Below are 15,724 nucleotides of genomic sequence, written 5' to 3' on the forward strand. Positions count from 1 at the left end.
ATGTTTGTAGTGTTACCGCTGAACTTAATCTGGGTTTTAAACGTTCTGAATCTGGAGTAACTTTTGTACACCATCAAACAACGCACAAATTGACATGGAAATGTATGTTAGCAAAGTCGCTAATTAGCATAGCGCTTGCCGCTAACTACTAACGTCTCAAAAACAACAACAATAAAAGCTAAACAGTACTAGAGGGTTTGTGTACTCGCCTCTGATAGACGGAGACAGGACTTAGCAACACACTACGGACTTTTTCCAATTAACACAACTTGAACCAACTGCTGGATAACTGAAAGACAAGTAACAACAAACTATCTCTCTTCCCCTCTCGTTCTAAAAAATAACTTGCGCACAGAAGAGGAACCAAAGCGCGACCGCCGGGATCCTGCCTGTCTCATACACATTTATTTTTAAGTCTTCTGAACAGGAGTAAATCTCTCGTTCAGTAACCTCTGCTGCATCCATCATAACGTTGTGCGTCCATTAAAGGGTGTTCGGGCGGCAGACGTGTCTTGAATTTCCTTCTGCACTAGTAGCTGTGATAAAGTTATTAGGGAAAATCATATACAGTGCCTTGCAAAAGTAGTCGGCCCCCTTGAATCTTGCAACCTTTCGCTACATTTCAGGCTTCAAATATAAAGATATGAAATTTAATTTTTTTGTCAAGAATCAACAACAAGTGGGACACAATCGTGAAGTGGAACAACATTTATTGGATAATTTTAACTTTTTTAACAAATAAAAAACTGAAAAGTGGGGCGTGCAATATTATTCGGCCCCTTTACTTTCAGTGCAGCAAACTCACTCCAGAAGTTCAGTGAGGATCTCTGAATGATCCAATGTTGTCCTAAATGACCGATGATGATAAATAGAATCCACCTGTGTGTAATCAAGTCTCCGTATAAATGCACCTGCTCTGTGATAGTCTCAGGGTTCTGTTTAAAGTGCAGAGAGCATTATGAAAACCAAGGAACACACCTGGCAGGTCCGAGATACTGTTGTGGAGAAGTTTAAAGCTGGATTTGGATACAAAAAGATTTCCCAGGCTTTAAACATCTCAAGGAGCACTGTGCAAGCCATCATATTGAAATGGAAGGAGCATCAGACCACTGCAAATCTACCAAGACCCGGCCGTCCTTCCAAACTTTCTTCTCAAACAAGGAGAAAACTGATCAGAGATGCAGCCAAGAGGCCCATGATCACCCTGGATGAACTGCAGAGATCTACAGCTGAGGTGGGAGAGTCTGTCCATAGGACAACAATCAGTCGTACACTGCATGAATCTGGCCTTTATGGAAGAGTGGCAAGAAAAAGCCATTTCTCAAAGATATCCATAAAAAGTCTCGTTTAAAGTTTGCCACAAGCCACCTGGGAGACACACCAAACATGTGGAAGAAGGTGCTCTGGTCAGATGAAACCAAAATTGAACTTTTTGGCCACAATGCAAAACGATATGTTTGGCGTAAAAGCAACACAGCTCATCACCCTGAACACACCATCCCCACTGTCAAACATGGTGGTGGCAGCATCATGGTTTGGGCCTGCTTTTCTTCAGCAGGGACAGGGAAGATGGTTAAAATTGACGGGAAGATGGATGCAGCCAAATACAGGAACATTCTGGAAGAAAACCTGTTGGTATCTGCACAAGACCTGAGACTGGGACGGAGATTTATCTTCCAACAGGACAATGATCCAAAACATAAAGCCAAATCTACAATGGAATGGTTCAAAAATAAACGTATCCAGGTGTTAGAATGGCCAAATCAAAATCCAGACCTGAATCCAATCGAGAATCTGTGGAAAGAGCTGAAGACTGCTGTTCACAAACACTCTCCATCCAACCTCACTGAGCTCGAGCTGTTTTGCAAGGAAGAATGGACAAGAATGTCAGTCTTTCGATGTGCAAAACTGATAGAAACATACCCCAAGCGACTTGCAGCTGTAATTGGAGCAAAAGGTGGCGCTACAAAGTATTAACGCAAGGGGGCCGAATAATATTGCACGCCCCACTTTTCAGTTTTTTTTTTTGTTAAAAAAGTTTAAATTATCCAATAAATGTTGTTCCACTTCACGACTGTGTCCCACTTGTTGTTGATTCTTGACAAAAAAATTAAATTTCATATCTTTATGTTTGAAGCCTGAAATGTGGCGAAAGGTTGCAAGATTCAAGGGGGCCGAATACTTTTGCATGGCACTGTACATATACAAAACATATATGAATCATACTCGAATCGTCACGTGTCGAATCTTGATGGATCTAATAATAGGTTTTCATGCACACCGCTACTTCACACTACCGCTGATTTGTCCACCCCTCCCTGTCTCTCTCTCTCTGTCTCTCTCTCTCTGTCTCTCTCTCCCTCTCTTTCTCTCTCTCTCTCTCTCTCTCTCTCTCTCTCTCTCTCTCTCTCTCTCTCTCTCTCTCTCTCAATCTCTCTCTCTCTCTCAACACACGCAACACATCAACATTGCAACCCGATTCGTAACAATATATAAAAACATGTTTACGTTTTACAGATGCTGCTTCTGTTTACGGTGGAAAAGCATTTTGAGCAGTAAAATAAAATCCTGTTTCGCGAGATTGTGCCTTGCGCATGTGTGTATTTACTTGTTGTGTTCTTTGCCGAATGTACGTCAAAGTTGCAGCAAGTGTACAAATTCAGAAAGAAATTGTGTTAGAACATTCTCAACCATGTATTGTACGTACGCAGCATGTCCGAAATGCATCACCCACCACTGGGATAATCAGAGTTTTCAGTCATCATGTTTAAAATGGAAGTTTCATCAGAATTGCCAGTTAAAAAAAAAACGGAAAAAAAATGCCCGTCCTTTGCTGTACATCTCCCAAAACCTCTGTAACCTTATGTACCATTAATATACTGTATTTAGTTGTCCATCCGTACACCCTAATCCCCCGCCCACCCTCCAGACTTCTTTCTCTACTCTTGTGAGTTACAGTCAACGCTGCACGAGTCAACTACTGAGGCTGGAGCGTACGCAGAAAGCTAGTTATGATGTTCGATCAATAGATGTGCATACAGTACATGCCTGAGGAATTTGTTTCCCAATTGATTAGGCTCGGGGTGTTAATCCAACTTTAAAATTGAGGTTTTTATGGGCATTTTTAAAAGTTTAGTTAAAATTGATTTTTTGCAATACTGTAGTTGTTTACTGTGTGCCTAAAAAAGGACTGAGTGGTGAAGAGTTTTGAGTACATTCATGACAGAAGCATGTGCGCATATTGAGTGAATCAATAAAAAAAAGTTAAACATTCTGTCTCTTCTTCTTCCCAAACAGAGCTATTGAAGTCATCTATTGAAAATTCTTCTAGATTTAAGATCACAGTATATCACAAACCCCCCCAAAAGTCACAATGTCAGTGTTTTCCAATATTTTTCAGCCCTATTTCCTGATTACAGTGATCCAACACTTATCGCTGTTAATGGGAGTCAGGACCGACCACGTAAAGTGGTGTTTTTAACATTCATTTTTTTGGATGTATATATAATATCAATGAATGGATATAAAACCCCATGAATACATGTTATCAGTATAACATGAAAGAATAGTTTGAAACATGTTAATAAAATATTAATAATATCAAGTACATACGTAATATAATCTATAAATAATATAACACATACTATACATTCATTCTCTCACTCTCGTATTATACGTGTGCGTAAGTGTACATACATACGAAGATGTAAATTAAAAGGTACCTAGATGTGTTTTTAGAACTCTTATTCTTAGAACAACATACTTATAACAACATAAAAAAATCTGTGATGCACAGAAAGTTGTGCCGCAAAGTAGCGAGGGATCACTGTACTTAATGCCATTGCATTTTGTCTGCTTTGTCTGTAATCGTCTTTTTTTTCGGGCATATTCCACACTCTGAAACTGTCAATGATGATGATGATGATGATGATGACAATAAATTCATTAATTAATTAATTCATTCATTCATTCATTTTATAAAGCTATGTATGTTATAGGGCTGTCAAACGATTAAAAATTTTAACCGAGTTAATCACAGCTTTAAAATTAATTAATTGTAATTAATTGTAATTCAAACCATCTCTAAAATATGCCATGTTTGTCTGTAAATTATTGTTGGAATGGAAAGATAAGACACAAGACGGATATATACATTCAACATACTGTACATAAGTACTGTATTTGTTTATTATAACAATAAATCCACAAGATAGAATTAACATTATTAACATTCTTTCTGTTAAAGGGATCCATGGATTGAAAGACTTGTAGTTCTTAAAAGATAAATGTTAGTACAAGTTATAGTCATTTTATATTAAAACCCCTCTTAATGTTTTCGTTTAAATAAAATTTGTAAAATTTTCAGTCAAAAAATCAACTAGTAGCTCGCCATTGTTGACGTCGGTGAGCGGTGACGTCACAGCCGTTCTCCCACAGTGTCTTTAACTACGTAAGATAGTGATTCAAATATACCACAAGGTGTCAATGGCGAGTTTTACATTACTTAGAAATCAAGGCAAAGAGTGTGTTTTGTCCCTCGACTGACGCCGTTGCTCCCGTTTTTTTTATTTTTATTTTTTTTTAGACTGGGTCTATTGTGATTCACGTTCATTTGAGTGCGGGCTTCACAACGTACATATTGTTACTAAATATATCCATCCAGTGTATTTGTCGAGCTAAACGAAATATTTGAATAGAGTTTGACCGAAGTCTGAGTAAGTTTTATGTGTATTTTGCATAGCTATTTTGATTGGGAATGACAGCTTTTCTTTTTTGTAAACATTATTTTTTTGTGTGGACTGCCTTTCTCTGCCTCATAGCTCACAATGTGTAAAAAACGACGGCATTGTAATCTGTTTGAGGCAATGCATGAGCGGGTCATTCCGCGAGTGCATTAAATGCGTCAAATATTTTAACGTGATTAATTAAAAAAATTAATTACTGCCCGTTAAAGCGATAAATTTGACAGTACTACTATGTTATATAAGTTTTAAAACCATTTGGTAAAGCTTTCAATTTCGTTGTATTATTGAAGGGAGTTTTTCTTCATAACTTGAAACCAATAATATTTAATTAATAGATTGACTAAAATTCAATAAAATAGCTCAAAAAGGTTTCAAAACACTATTTTAGATTACACTATATCTTTTTATTGTGGCTTGACTGTGGAAGTCATCATGGATTTTCAAAAAATAAATATTTACATATTTAATAAATGTATTTTATATGTAATATTTTTACTAATTGACTCACTTGTTTAAATTTCCTCATTCAGGTTCAAAAAATCTTGTAGCTCAGAATTGAGCTTTTGCAAAAGTGCCTCTAGTCCAGAACTTCTTAAATAGTGGGGCGCGCCCTACAGAGTGATGACAGGGGTGGCCCATGCGACCTCCGGCAACTTATATATATTTTTTTTGCCGTACAAGAATAAAGTGTACTTGCACATTCACTCAGTCGATGGCAGTGCCGCTCTCATTTTCAGAGTGTGTGCAGTATTTTTGAACCAAGCAAGAGCACACAGCAAAGAGATATGAAGAGAGGTGCGCCGCTTTCCGCCCGGGGTCATGCAGCGACCCACTGTCTTCTCCGGATCTCACGTGTCCAACCGAGATGTGCCATTGTCGGATTGGGATCGTCACGACGACCGCCTTCACCTACGGTTCTCCCCGGCGGCTGAGAATGCGCTGTTTTCGGGCCGTTTGGCTTTTGGCTTAGACTTTTAATACAGTGGGAGACAAGGAAAGACCACTCTGTTTACTGTGTCTAAAAATGATTGTAGCGGACAGCGGGAAGCCAAATCAATTAAGACGTCACTTAATGACATTAGACCCCAATCTCATTGATAAGCCGCTTGATTGTTTTTCAGCAAAAACGTGCCGAATATTGCCAACAACCGTCCCGCTTTGTCAGTGTTACATCAGTAAACCAGTGAGCTCTGTTAGCATGCTCAGTGCAAAATAACCCCACACCTTTGCAAACATTGCAAAGGAGGTGATACTGCGAGCAGAAAAAAAAAAAAACCTGTTGCTCTGTCCAATGATGACACTCATTTTTCGTCGATTCTGTTTTGTTTTTTCGGTCAAATTTTTTGGCATATTGTCCTCGTGAGTTAATGTTGCTAATCAGTTTGAATTTATAATTATTTGTTGATTTTATTACATTTTATTTTTCAGTACTTTGAGTGTATTTTTACAGTGTGGATGTGACTTTTTTTTTTTTTAATTCAGGCAAACTGGTGCGCTTTAAGTCTTTTCCGTTACAAAAAAAAAAAACAATTTTAATAAAGTTACACTTTATGATAAGTTAAACTACATATGCTACTTTTTTTTCTTTAATAAAAAAAAAAGGCAGAAAATAATTGAGAAGCACTGCTCTAGTCGTGCTCATGAGAAAAGCAAATTTGATCAAGATGGTCAAATGCAAACACATTGTATGTGCAAATAAATGGATTTAGTCATGAGCGACATAAACACACAAAAACACAGCTTGTGAAAGTCTGGGTAAACACAACCAAAGCAACATACAAATCCAGGTGAGCAGGCAAACATGCTGCCAGTGGACTATCCTGCAAAAATGCTAAGGTTTCCCACGTACGTCTTTCTCAAAGCTTTGCTTTTCTGACTTAGCCCCTAACACACCCATGCACATCCCTACACACACACAAATACACTCAGAAATGGACATTTTCCCCTTTATTTTCCCAGTTCTCTTGTCACACTAGTCTGTCATCCATCTTTCCTCCTTTTGACCACTTGGCTTCTTCTATCTTTTACAGACAGTTTCATTCCAGTATGAGTTGATAGAAATATATTCTTGCTGTTAAAGGCATGTCCCCATGCAACTAAAGCCCGTAATAGCTCTTAAAATTTGATCTCTGGAAGAAGTAAATCAAAAAAGTGTGTCACCAGAGGTTTGCGGACTGTTACGTCGGTCAGATTACCGAGAGCTCAAAGGACTTAAATGCTGTGTGCGTTCTCGATATCCCTCCACCTCATATATGTCACTCAAGGACAAGTAGACAGTCACATTGCCAGAGAGCGCCTTTTGTTTTTAACATTTTATTAGGATCAATTTTATCGTTATTGAACCTTTGAATGAAATTGTGGATCAGTAGTCAAGGATTTCGGTCAATGTTAACCACATGCTTATTTGAAAGAATTACTCTCATCACATTCAAATCAAAATGAGGTTGCCAACACCCGTTACAGGTGATACCTGTATCTTAGTGAATTTCAACCTTTACCTTTTGATCACTGATTTCAGGCTAAATAAGTTTAAAAAGATTTGCAGGTCCTGTTGATTTCATTTCTTTAGACTCAGGCAATTCCTCCTCAATGTGCAGTACTTGGGCATTGTTTAGTATTCCAACCATGTCACGCCTCTTCTCACTGCACGGCCTTCCTTTTTCAATCACCTTCTTTCTCAATGGCTCAATCATTGGCAGAGGTACTCAAAATGTACACACTCAGTCGGCCGCACTTGTGAATATACAGACAAATGCTTACATTCTTTTTAATCAGAACACAGAGATTGAATGTGACTGAACGCTGATCTGAGTCTTCCAAACCCCAGCAACACCTTTTATGTGCCCACACAAGTCACACAATGAGGTCATTTGCACAAACAAAGAGATAAATGTTTAATGCATTACTCTATGCTATTACTTTTATGAGACCCATAACGATATAGTATTGTGCTGTGGATTTGATGGTTTGTCAGTTATTTTTCTATGTAGGCACATCAAAGACTTACTATACAATATTACTGAAATTACACTATGTACACAAAATCAGTCACACATGTCAAGTCATATATATCAGGTTGCGTATGAAGACTTTTTTACAGACACAACATTTTTTTCCCAATACTTCTCACAGCAATATAATAATGGCAGCCTGGCGGTTTGGATGGACGGAAATTTAGAAATACTACTTCGTGTTACACTGGACTACAAAACATCGAAATATACAGTGGGGCAAATAAGTATTTAGTCAACCACTAATTGTGCAAGTTCTCCCACTTGAAAATATGAGAGAGGCCTGTAATTGTCAACATTGGTAAACCTCAACCGTGAAAGACAGAATGTGGAAAAAAAAAAAAAAGAAAATCACATTGTTTGATTTTTAAAGAATTTATTTGCAAATCATGGTGGAAATACAGTGGGGCAAATAGGTATTTAGTCAACCACCAATTGAGCAAGTTCTCCTACTTGAAAAGATGAGAGAGGCCTGTAATTGTCAACATGGGTAAACCTCAACCATGAGAGACAGAATGTGGGGAAAAAAAAGACCAGAAAATCACGTTCTTTGACTTTTAAAGAATTTATTTCCAAATTAGAGTGCAAAATAAGTATTTGGTCACCTACAAACAAGCAAGATTTTTGGCTGTCAAAGAGGTCTAACTTCTTCTAACGAGGTCTAACGAGGCTCCACTCGTTACTTGATTAATGGCACCTGTTTTAATGCATTATCGGTATAAAAGACACCACTCCACAATCTCAGTCAGTCACATTCCAAACTGCACTGATAATCTCCCTCGATCTGGGGCTCCATGCAAGATCTCTCCCCATGGCGTCAAAATGATAACAAGAACGGTGAGCAAAAATCCCAGAACCACACGGGGGGACCTAGTGAATGACCTACAGAGAGCTGGGACCACAGTAACAAAGGCTACTGTCAGTAACACAATGCACCGCCAGGGACTCAAATCCTGCACTGCCAGACATGTCCACCTGCTGAAGAAAGTACACTTCCAGGCCTGTCTGCGGTTCGCTAGAGAGCATTTGGATGATCCAGAAGAGGACTGGGAGAATGTGTTATGGTCAGATGAAACCAAAATCGAACTTTTTGGTAGAAACACAGGTTCTCGTGTTTGGAGGAGAAAGAATACTGAATTGCATCCGAAGAACACCAAACCCACTGTGAAGCATGGGGGTGGAAACATCATGCGTTGGGGCTGTTTTTCTGCAAAGGGACCAGGACGACTGATCTGTGTAAAGGAAAGAATGAATGGGGCCATTTGTTGAGAAATTTTGAATGAAAATCTTCATCAGCAAGGGCATTGAAGATGAGACGTGGCTGGGTCTTTCAGCATGACAATGATCCCAAACACACAACCAGGGCAACAAAGGAGTGGCTTTGAAAAAGCATTAAGGTCCTGGAGTGGCCTAGCAAGTCTCCAGATTTCAACCCCATAGAAAATCTGTGGAGGGAGTTGAAAGTCCGTGTTGCCGAACGACAGCCCCAAAACATCACTGCTCTAGAGGAGTTCTGCATGTAGGAATGGGCCAAAATACCAGCAACAGTGTGTGAAAAGCTTGTGAAGAGTTACAGAAAACGTTTGGCCTCCGTTATTGTCGCCAAAGGGTACATAACAAAGTATTGAGATGACCTTTTGGTATTGACCAAATACTAATTTTCCACCATGATTTGCAAATAAATTCTTTAAAAATCAAAAAATGTGAATTTCTGTTTTGTTTTTTTTCACATTCTGTCTCACATGGCTGAGGTTTACCCATGTTGACAATTACAGGCCTCTCTAATATTTTCAAGAGGGAGAACTTGCACAATAAGTGGTTGACTAAATACTTATTTGCTCCACTGTATATATATTAATAAAAGGTTTTTAAGCACTTCAAATAGTAATAGTTATGATAGGTTTTAAACATGTTACTGTCCTACCGAATTATTTCTAAACAAGAATAAAGCATAAAAATGCTAGTTTTTATCGAATGCTTCATTGAGTGAGTCCACTCATATCAACTCAAAGTGCTCACTTACACACAATGAGTTGCCCCAGTACCTGTTTAACAAGTTAAACGGTGATTGACGTATGCGGCGCTTTGATGTTTCGGCTTCCAGGCATCTTTGGCAAGATCAAACCTTAACGTCTGTCAATCATCGTTAACTTTAATAAGCAACTCTAGTGCACTGCCTGACCAAGAAAAGCGGCAGGAGCGAGAGTGAGAGACTACGTGATCAAATCGGGACAGTTCCATAAAATACTGCATTTATACTGCCATGGTCTGTGTGTGCAAAGTTCGAAGCGTGGGCTCACTGTGTACTTATTATTGTCTTCCATGTTGTGTAGCACTCTAAAAGTGTTGTTGCTGTTAATCATGCTCATAAAATTCTAAATTGAGTTGCGCGAACTGGACACAGTTGACAGATGTCTACTCTGCTGTTAGTAGAGAGAAGTGGTAGGCTGCATTTGAAAGATGAAGGGTGGGATGTATTTGGTGTTTGGGAAGAATTTAATGTTTGCCTCATGATCAAAGAAGTTATCGCAGTTTATGTTTTGACTGTGTATGTTCAGTGTTTTCCATCAATATGAGTATTAGGAGGTTTTCATGGAACTTACAGTACTGGATCCCACAGTTCCTGAAATGAATACGCATAAAAAGATGAGATAGCACTAAATTACCAGAGGTTTCATATCATTCTTTAATTCATACATATATACAGTACATGTAGATGAGAGGGAGGCAGTGGAGTTCTCTGCATCATGCTGTCCTCTGGCAGTCTAAAGCTTCATAACTAAGGAAGAGTTCAAGGAAATTCTGACTCAGCTTTCACTAAGCTTAGCTATAAGCTTAGCTCCAAAAAGGAAAATTGGGGATAACGAGAACAAGCCTTCCCTGTAGACTAAACGTAGAAGATGTTTTCATAGTAGATTAGTTAGATAGCTGAGATCACTCCCTGACTTTCTATTCTTTTAAAATATTTTGGAAACTAAAGCAGCTCTGGACTTGTGATCTTCTAAAGGTGTAATTAAGTACAATGATAAGATATGATAATGCTCAACTGTCAAGAGCGGTGTATGTGAGAAAACTGATGGATTAAGCAATGCAGGGGTAACACAATAGGTAATATTTTAGACATTAGGCTTTTCTATTATTGGCCTTTTTTCTTTATCTGTGATAAATCTGAGGTTCCTAGTGGTTGAGGGAAAGGCATTGCACTACAGTTACCGTATTGGCCTGAATATAAGACGGCCCTGATTATAAGACGACCCCCTCTTTTTCAAGACTCAAGTATGAAAAAAGATTTTTTGAACACCAAATTAATTTTTATACAGAAAATAATTACAGTACATCCGAAACAAATGATTATAACAATATATTTGAGAGAAAAGGCATGTTATTTTGCCTCATTCAAATCTTAATATCTGAACATTTAAATATGTAAACTAAAGTGCAATTACATTCGTAAATGAATGGCTTCTTGTTTTTGAAATGTAAATAAACCAATCTATTGTGATAAAACAACAAAATTGCAATGACTGCATCAACCATCAAAGTGAAGTCTAACTGTAACTGTAGTTTTGAAACAGATCTGAATAAGGAAAAACATTGCAATAAAAATAATGCTGGTTAAACTTGAGAGAAGCTGAGATCTGTCATGACAGAACATCGCTTCAATGATATCTGGCGCCATCTAGCGTCATTAATGGGGAGAGTAGCTAAGATCTGTCATGACAGAACATCCCTTCAATGAGATCTGGCACCATCTAGCGTTGTGAATGGGTATAATGTATAGAACGCGAATATAAGACGACCCCCTCTTTTTCAGTCTTACTTCAATGCAATAAACACCGTCTTATATTCGGGCCAATACGGTATATTGTTACTGTATGTGAGAATCATTTACAATCATTTTTGTTTTATAGCCTCATGTTTATTATTGTGATTGTATTTTGCAGTGGTATAGAACTGCACTGCTTTCAGTGAGAAATACAGCATTTCCACAATTTGGAAATAGCTCATAGGAATAAAAATGCTGTGAAATTTTATATGATTGAAAACATACATATTTACATACATGCAGTATATTTCTGTGTATGTCAGTCAAAATTCAGCCGGTTTTTCAAATGTTGTTTATTTTTCCAAGGTATTCTTCGCACAGCTGTCCCTGACATGGACAGAGAGACCCAGGATCAGTACCTTGTCGTCCTCCAAGCCAAGGACATGGGAGGCCACTTAGGAGGATTATCTGGTACCACTACAGTCACGGTTACCCTTTCTGACGTCAACGACAACCCTCCACGCTTCACTCAGAGTGAGTACCTTAGACTACATCTCACATACAATCAATAACAGAATGTTGGACAGGGTATGGTATTTTCAGTATAAAGAAATACTAAAGTATGACCTGCCTCAGAATTGATGACAAACTGAAATGGACACTCACTACATGAGTTCAGACAAGAATTCACCTTGTGAGGGCCAATAACACATGAGATGTAAATACTTTGTCATGTTTGCGTTATGCTGCAGAGCCAGAAAGATTGAACCTTTTTGACACACAGGTTTCACGGCAGCAGTCAGGCAGAGAATTCTCCTGCAGGGTCATGAAATGCTTCATCAACCCTTTAAGTTGGGGATTTCACTCTTCTGTGCAATAATAAATCAGCTTTCACAAGTGCTTCTCTTTGGATACAGTATATTTAAGAAGATTCCAATATTTCTTTGAAATAATTTTCAAGTATTCCGATTGCAAAAAGTAAAAACTTTTTTTTTCTTTCTTCTACAGTTTGATTTTAGTACATCCACAGACTTTATTTAGACTATATTAACGGGACACGTAGCAGGGGACCGAGTAATAGGGGGCCTGCATTGTTGGCGTGGCTGTCAAAACTGACCGAGTGGAATCACAAAGAGCTTTTTTCGTTGAAAATTCTTGTGAATACATGATTAAATCCCTGAAGTCTTTATAGATATGGACATAAAACAGTCTTGATTCATGGTTAAAAGAAAAAAAAAAACGTGCAATTAGCATGTACTTTACGTAAATATGTCGAAGTATGATGCTTGTCTGTCAGTCAATGTGGCAGCCGCCATATGTAAACAGAGCTTTTCCGGTGAAAAGTCTTGTGAATGCTTAAATCCCTTAATTCTTTATAAATATCGACGTAAAACAGTCTCAATTCTTGGTTAAAAGAAAAAAACAAGTAGAGTTAGCATTTATTTTAAGTAAAAATGTTGAAGAATGATGCTAATCTCTTAGACAATGTGGCGGCAGCCTTACAACAAAGAGTTTTTTTACGTTGAAAATTCTTGTGAAAAACAAAAAATACAATAATTACCTTGAATCCTCAAGCAAATCACTTCTGAGACAATCCTTCCTCTTTGTATGCGGTACAGCTTTCGTACTTTTTCAACATAGATCCGGCGTTGGATCACTGCATGTGTCGCTGCGACCGACGGTGAATAACTTAAGCGGATTGTGGAATGGCCCCCTGCTTGAAGGCTCGGCACAGTGAAGGTCGAATCTGACCCGTCAATATCATTATGAAGTCTAGGGTACATCTTGCGAATGGCTGACGACCAGTTCATGTTGCTCTCACCCCAAGTCTGTTTGAAATGATTACTAATAATAATGATTAACAGTTTTTTTAGTGTTTGAATATTTTATTTTCATTTTGAACTCACTTCAAAACTTAAGAAACCTATCTACAATACTGCAGCATGTAAAAGCTAACTATTATTTTGGAAAATTTTAAAACTTTATATAAACTCAACATAGTGCAGCAGTGAATGTTGAGTCAAGAGGAGGCTTAGCAAAGGCTGACAACTCGGCAGCTTGTCTCTAGTGCAGCCGACTCCTGGCTTTAGTGCCAAAATTGGACTAATGATGTCCTGCGGTGGGCCGAGTGCTTGTCAAATTGAACCCCCTTCAAAGATTGGGTTTTGGACTGCAAACGTTTCTTGGATGAAATCTGGGATTACGCTGATCCCTATGAGAACTCGAGTTGCTGAAAACAGAAAAAAACATTGTTTTCTTGAAGTACCATGATGACTAACTGCATGTACTGCATGTGCCATACTCACGTCATGCTGTCAATGCATCCAATTATTTCTTTTGTTTCTTTCTTAATTTGTTTTTATATGTCGGCGTAGAACACACTGCTTTTTTTGTGTATCTCTTTTTGTTTATCTACATGAGTCTTGTGTTCCTGCTCATACACAATCAAAAACAGTCATCCCCCATTCTACACAATTACACATGGCGGCTTTAAAGAAAAAAAAAAAAAAAATCAAACACTGTCAGATCTAACCCTCATGTCTACGAGGGTCAAGTTGATTCTTGTGACATTTACAAGAAAGAGGATTACAATGGAGCATACAAACCAGATATCAACTGTTTATGATAGCTTTAACATGATTAAAAAATAGAAATGAGAAAAAAAATGTCCTTTTTTGTGGGTTTCTAAAATCTCTCATCATTCAAAGCATGATTCCAGGAACTAAGTGTTGTGAAAACAGTTTTGAAAATTATCAAGGGATTTGTTTTTTGTTTTTTTTATGTCCTAGAGGAGGTAGAGAGGAAAAGTAGGCTACTGTAGAATTTTTTTTGTTAAATGATGAGGGTAAACTGTGGGATATTTTGAGAAGCTTCCTCTGGGTCTCATTATCAAATGCCAGACACCACGTTCCAAACGTGTTTGGACAGCCAAATACTCTTGATGTTCAATCTTTGAGTTACCTTCTGTGTAGTTTTCAAATGTCTTGGAAGAAAATAAAACTTTAATTTGATCTTCATCCATATCAAATGAGCTTTTAAAAGCTAAAAGCTCCTTTTGAACGAGTTCACTGAGACAAATATTAAGCAAAAAAAAAAAAATAGAAGCTTTAATGTATTAATCGGAATCAAAATATTCCACACAAAAGATTTTTTTGAAGTCTGCATTCCATAAATATGACTGGGTGCTTGTTATTTTGTGCAACCTACAATTTATTGACTTATTTTCCAATAGCATTTTATAAGTCAGTATTGTTAAATTGACTCATCTCCCTGAATGTTTTTTTAACAAATGAGATGGATATTAAGAATTTAGCAAAAGGGGAGTTCATATTAGCTCATTGTCTAATTAGCGTCTTCATTATGGGAAACTGGTGTTGTGGAATACATGGCTGGATAATTGTCAGAACGTAAGCAAGCGTGTTGGGCCTCAAATCACATTTCAAGTGATGATCGTCTTATTACAAAGCGGCGGCATTGATGAGATCATGTGTGGCTGCTGTAGCGATCCATAGGGAAATTACAATGATGGAACATTCATGCTGTCGTCTTGCTGCATAGTACGGCGACTGTGTTGATGGGCAAAGTTGGAATCTAATTACCAAGTCATTTATCCAGACATACTTTTCCATGTTTACAATCTCTGAATAATTTATGGCCCCATCTACTGTATTGCTGAATCCCCTCCAGGATTAATTGGAAGCTACTTGTAGCATTCTGTCAAAGAATAAGAAGCTCACTTAATTTAATCGAGAGGGTCTTCATCATATATCAAACAATCTAAAATCGGGTTATTTCGAAGTATAACCAGTCTATGTAGGAGGGCATTAATATCATCAGTTGTGTTTTCAATATTTTGAATTGATGAATATTTCACTGTCATCGAATAGCAAAACTTAAAATCTCATTTTACCTTATTTTCTTTAGCAATTTCTAGATCAAAATGTAAGAAAGACAACATCAATGCATGGAAGAAAAACAATGGGGACAAGCAAATCTTTCACATCTAAAATTGTAAAAACAACTAGGCCTGCAAGCAGGACTGAACGGGCCCTCGCGATCTAGCGCAACTCGGACGTCACGCAACTCGGACTGTGTGCAGGTCAGGGCGGTGGCAGATCCTCCTCTCTAATCATCTCATTAGAACCTAACATGCTCGAAAGTCGCCTATTTACATTCCCACACCCAAGAGATAAAAACCCCTA

The 15,724-nt window shown here is 37.9% G+C and overlaps 1 protein-coding gene across 3 annotated transcripts in view; it reads left to right on the forward strand.

The window, feature by feature from the left end:
- Positions 1-15,724, forward strand: part of LOC130929630 (uncharacterized) — a 441,235-nt gene that overhangs the window by 270,452 nt on the left and 155,059 nt on the right. For all 3 annotated transcript variants that reach the window (XM_057856964.1, XM_057856962.1, XM_057856963.1), the window contains one exon: positions 11,889-12,056. In XM_057856964.1, coding sequence (XP_057712947.1) covers positions 11,889-12,056 — 168 coding nt within the window. The remainder of the gene's footprint in view (positions 1-11,888; positions 12,057-15,724) is intronic.

Source organism: Corythoichthys intestinalis, chromosome 14 (assembly GCF_030265065.1).
Source record: "Corythoichthys intestinalis isolate RoL2023-P3 chromosome 14, ASM3026506v1, whole genome shotgun sequence".
In the NCBI taxonomy this organism is placed as follows: Eukaryota; Metazoa; Chordata; class Actinopteri; order Syngnathiformes; family Syngnathidae; genus Corythoichthys; species Corythoichthys intestinalis.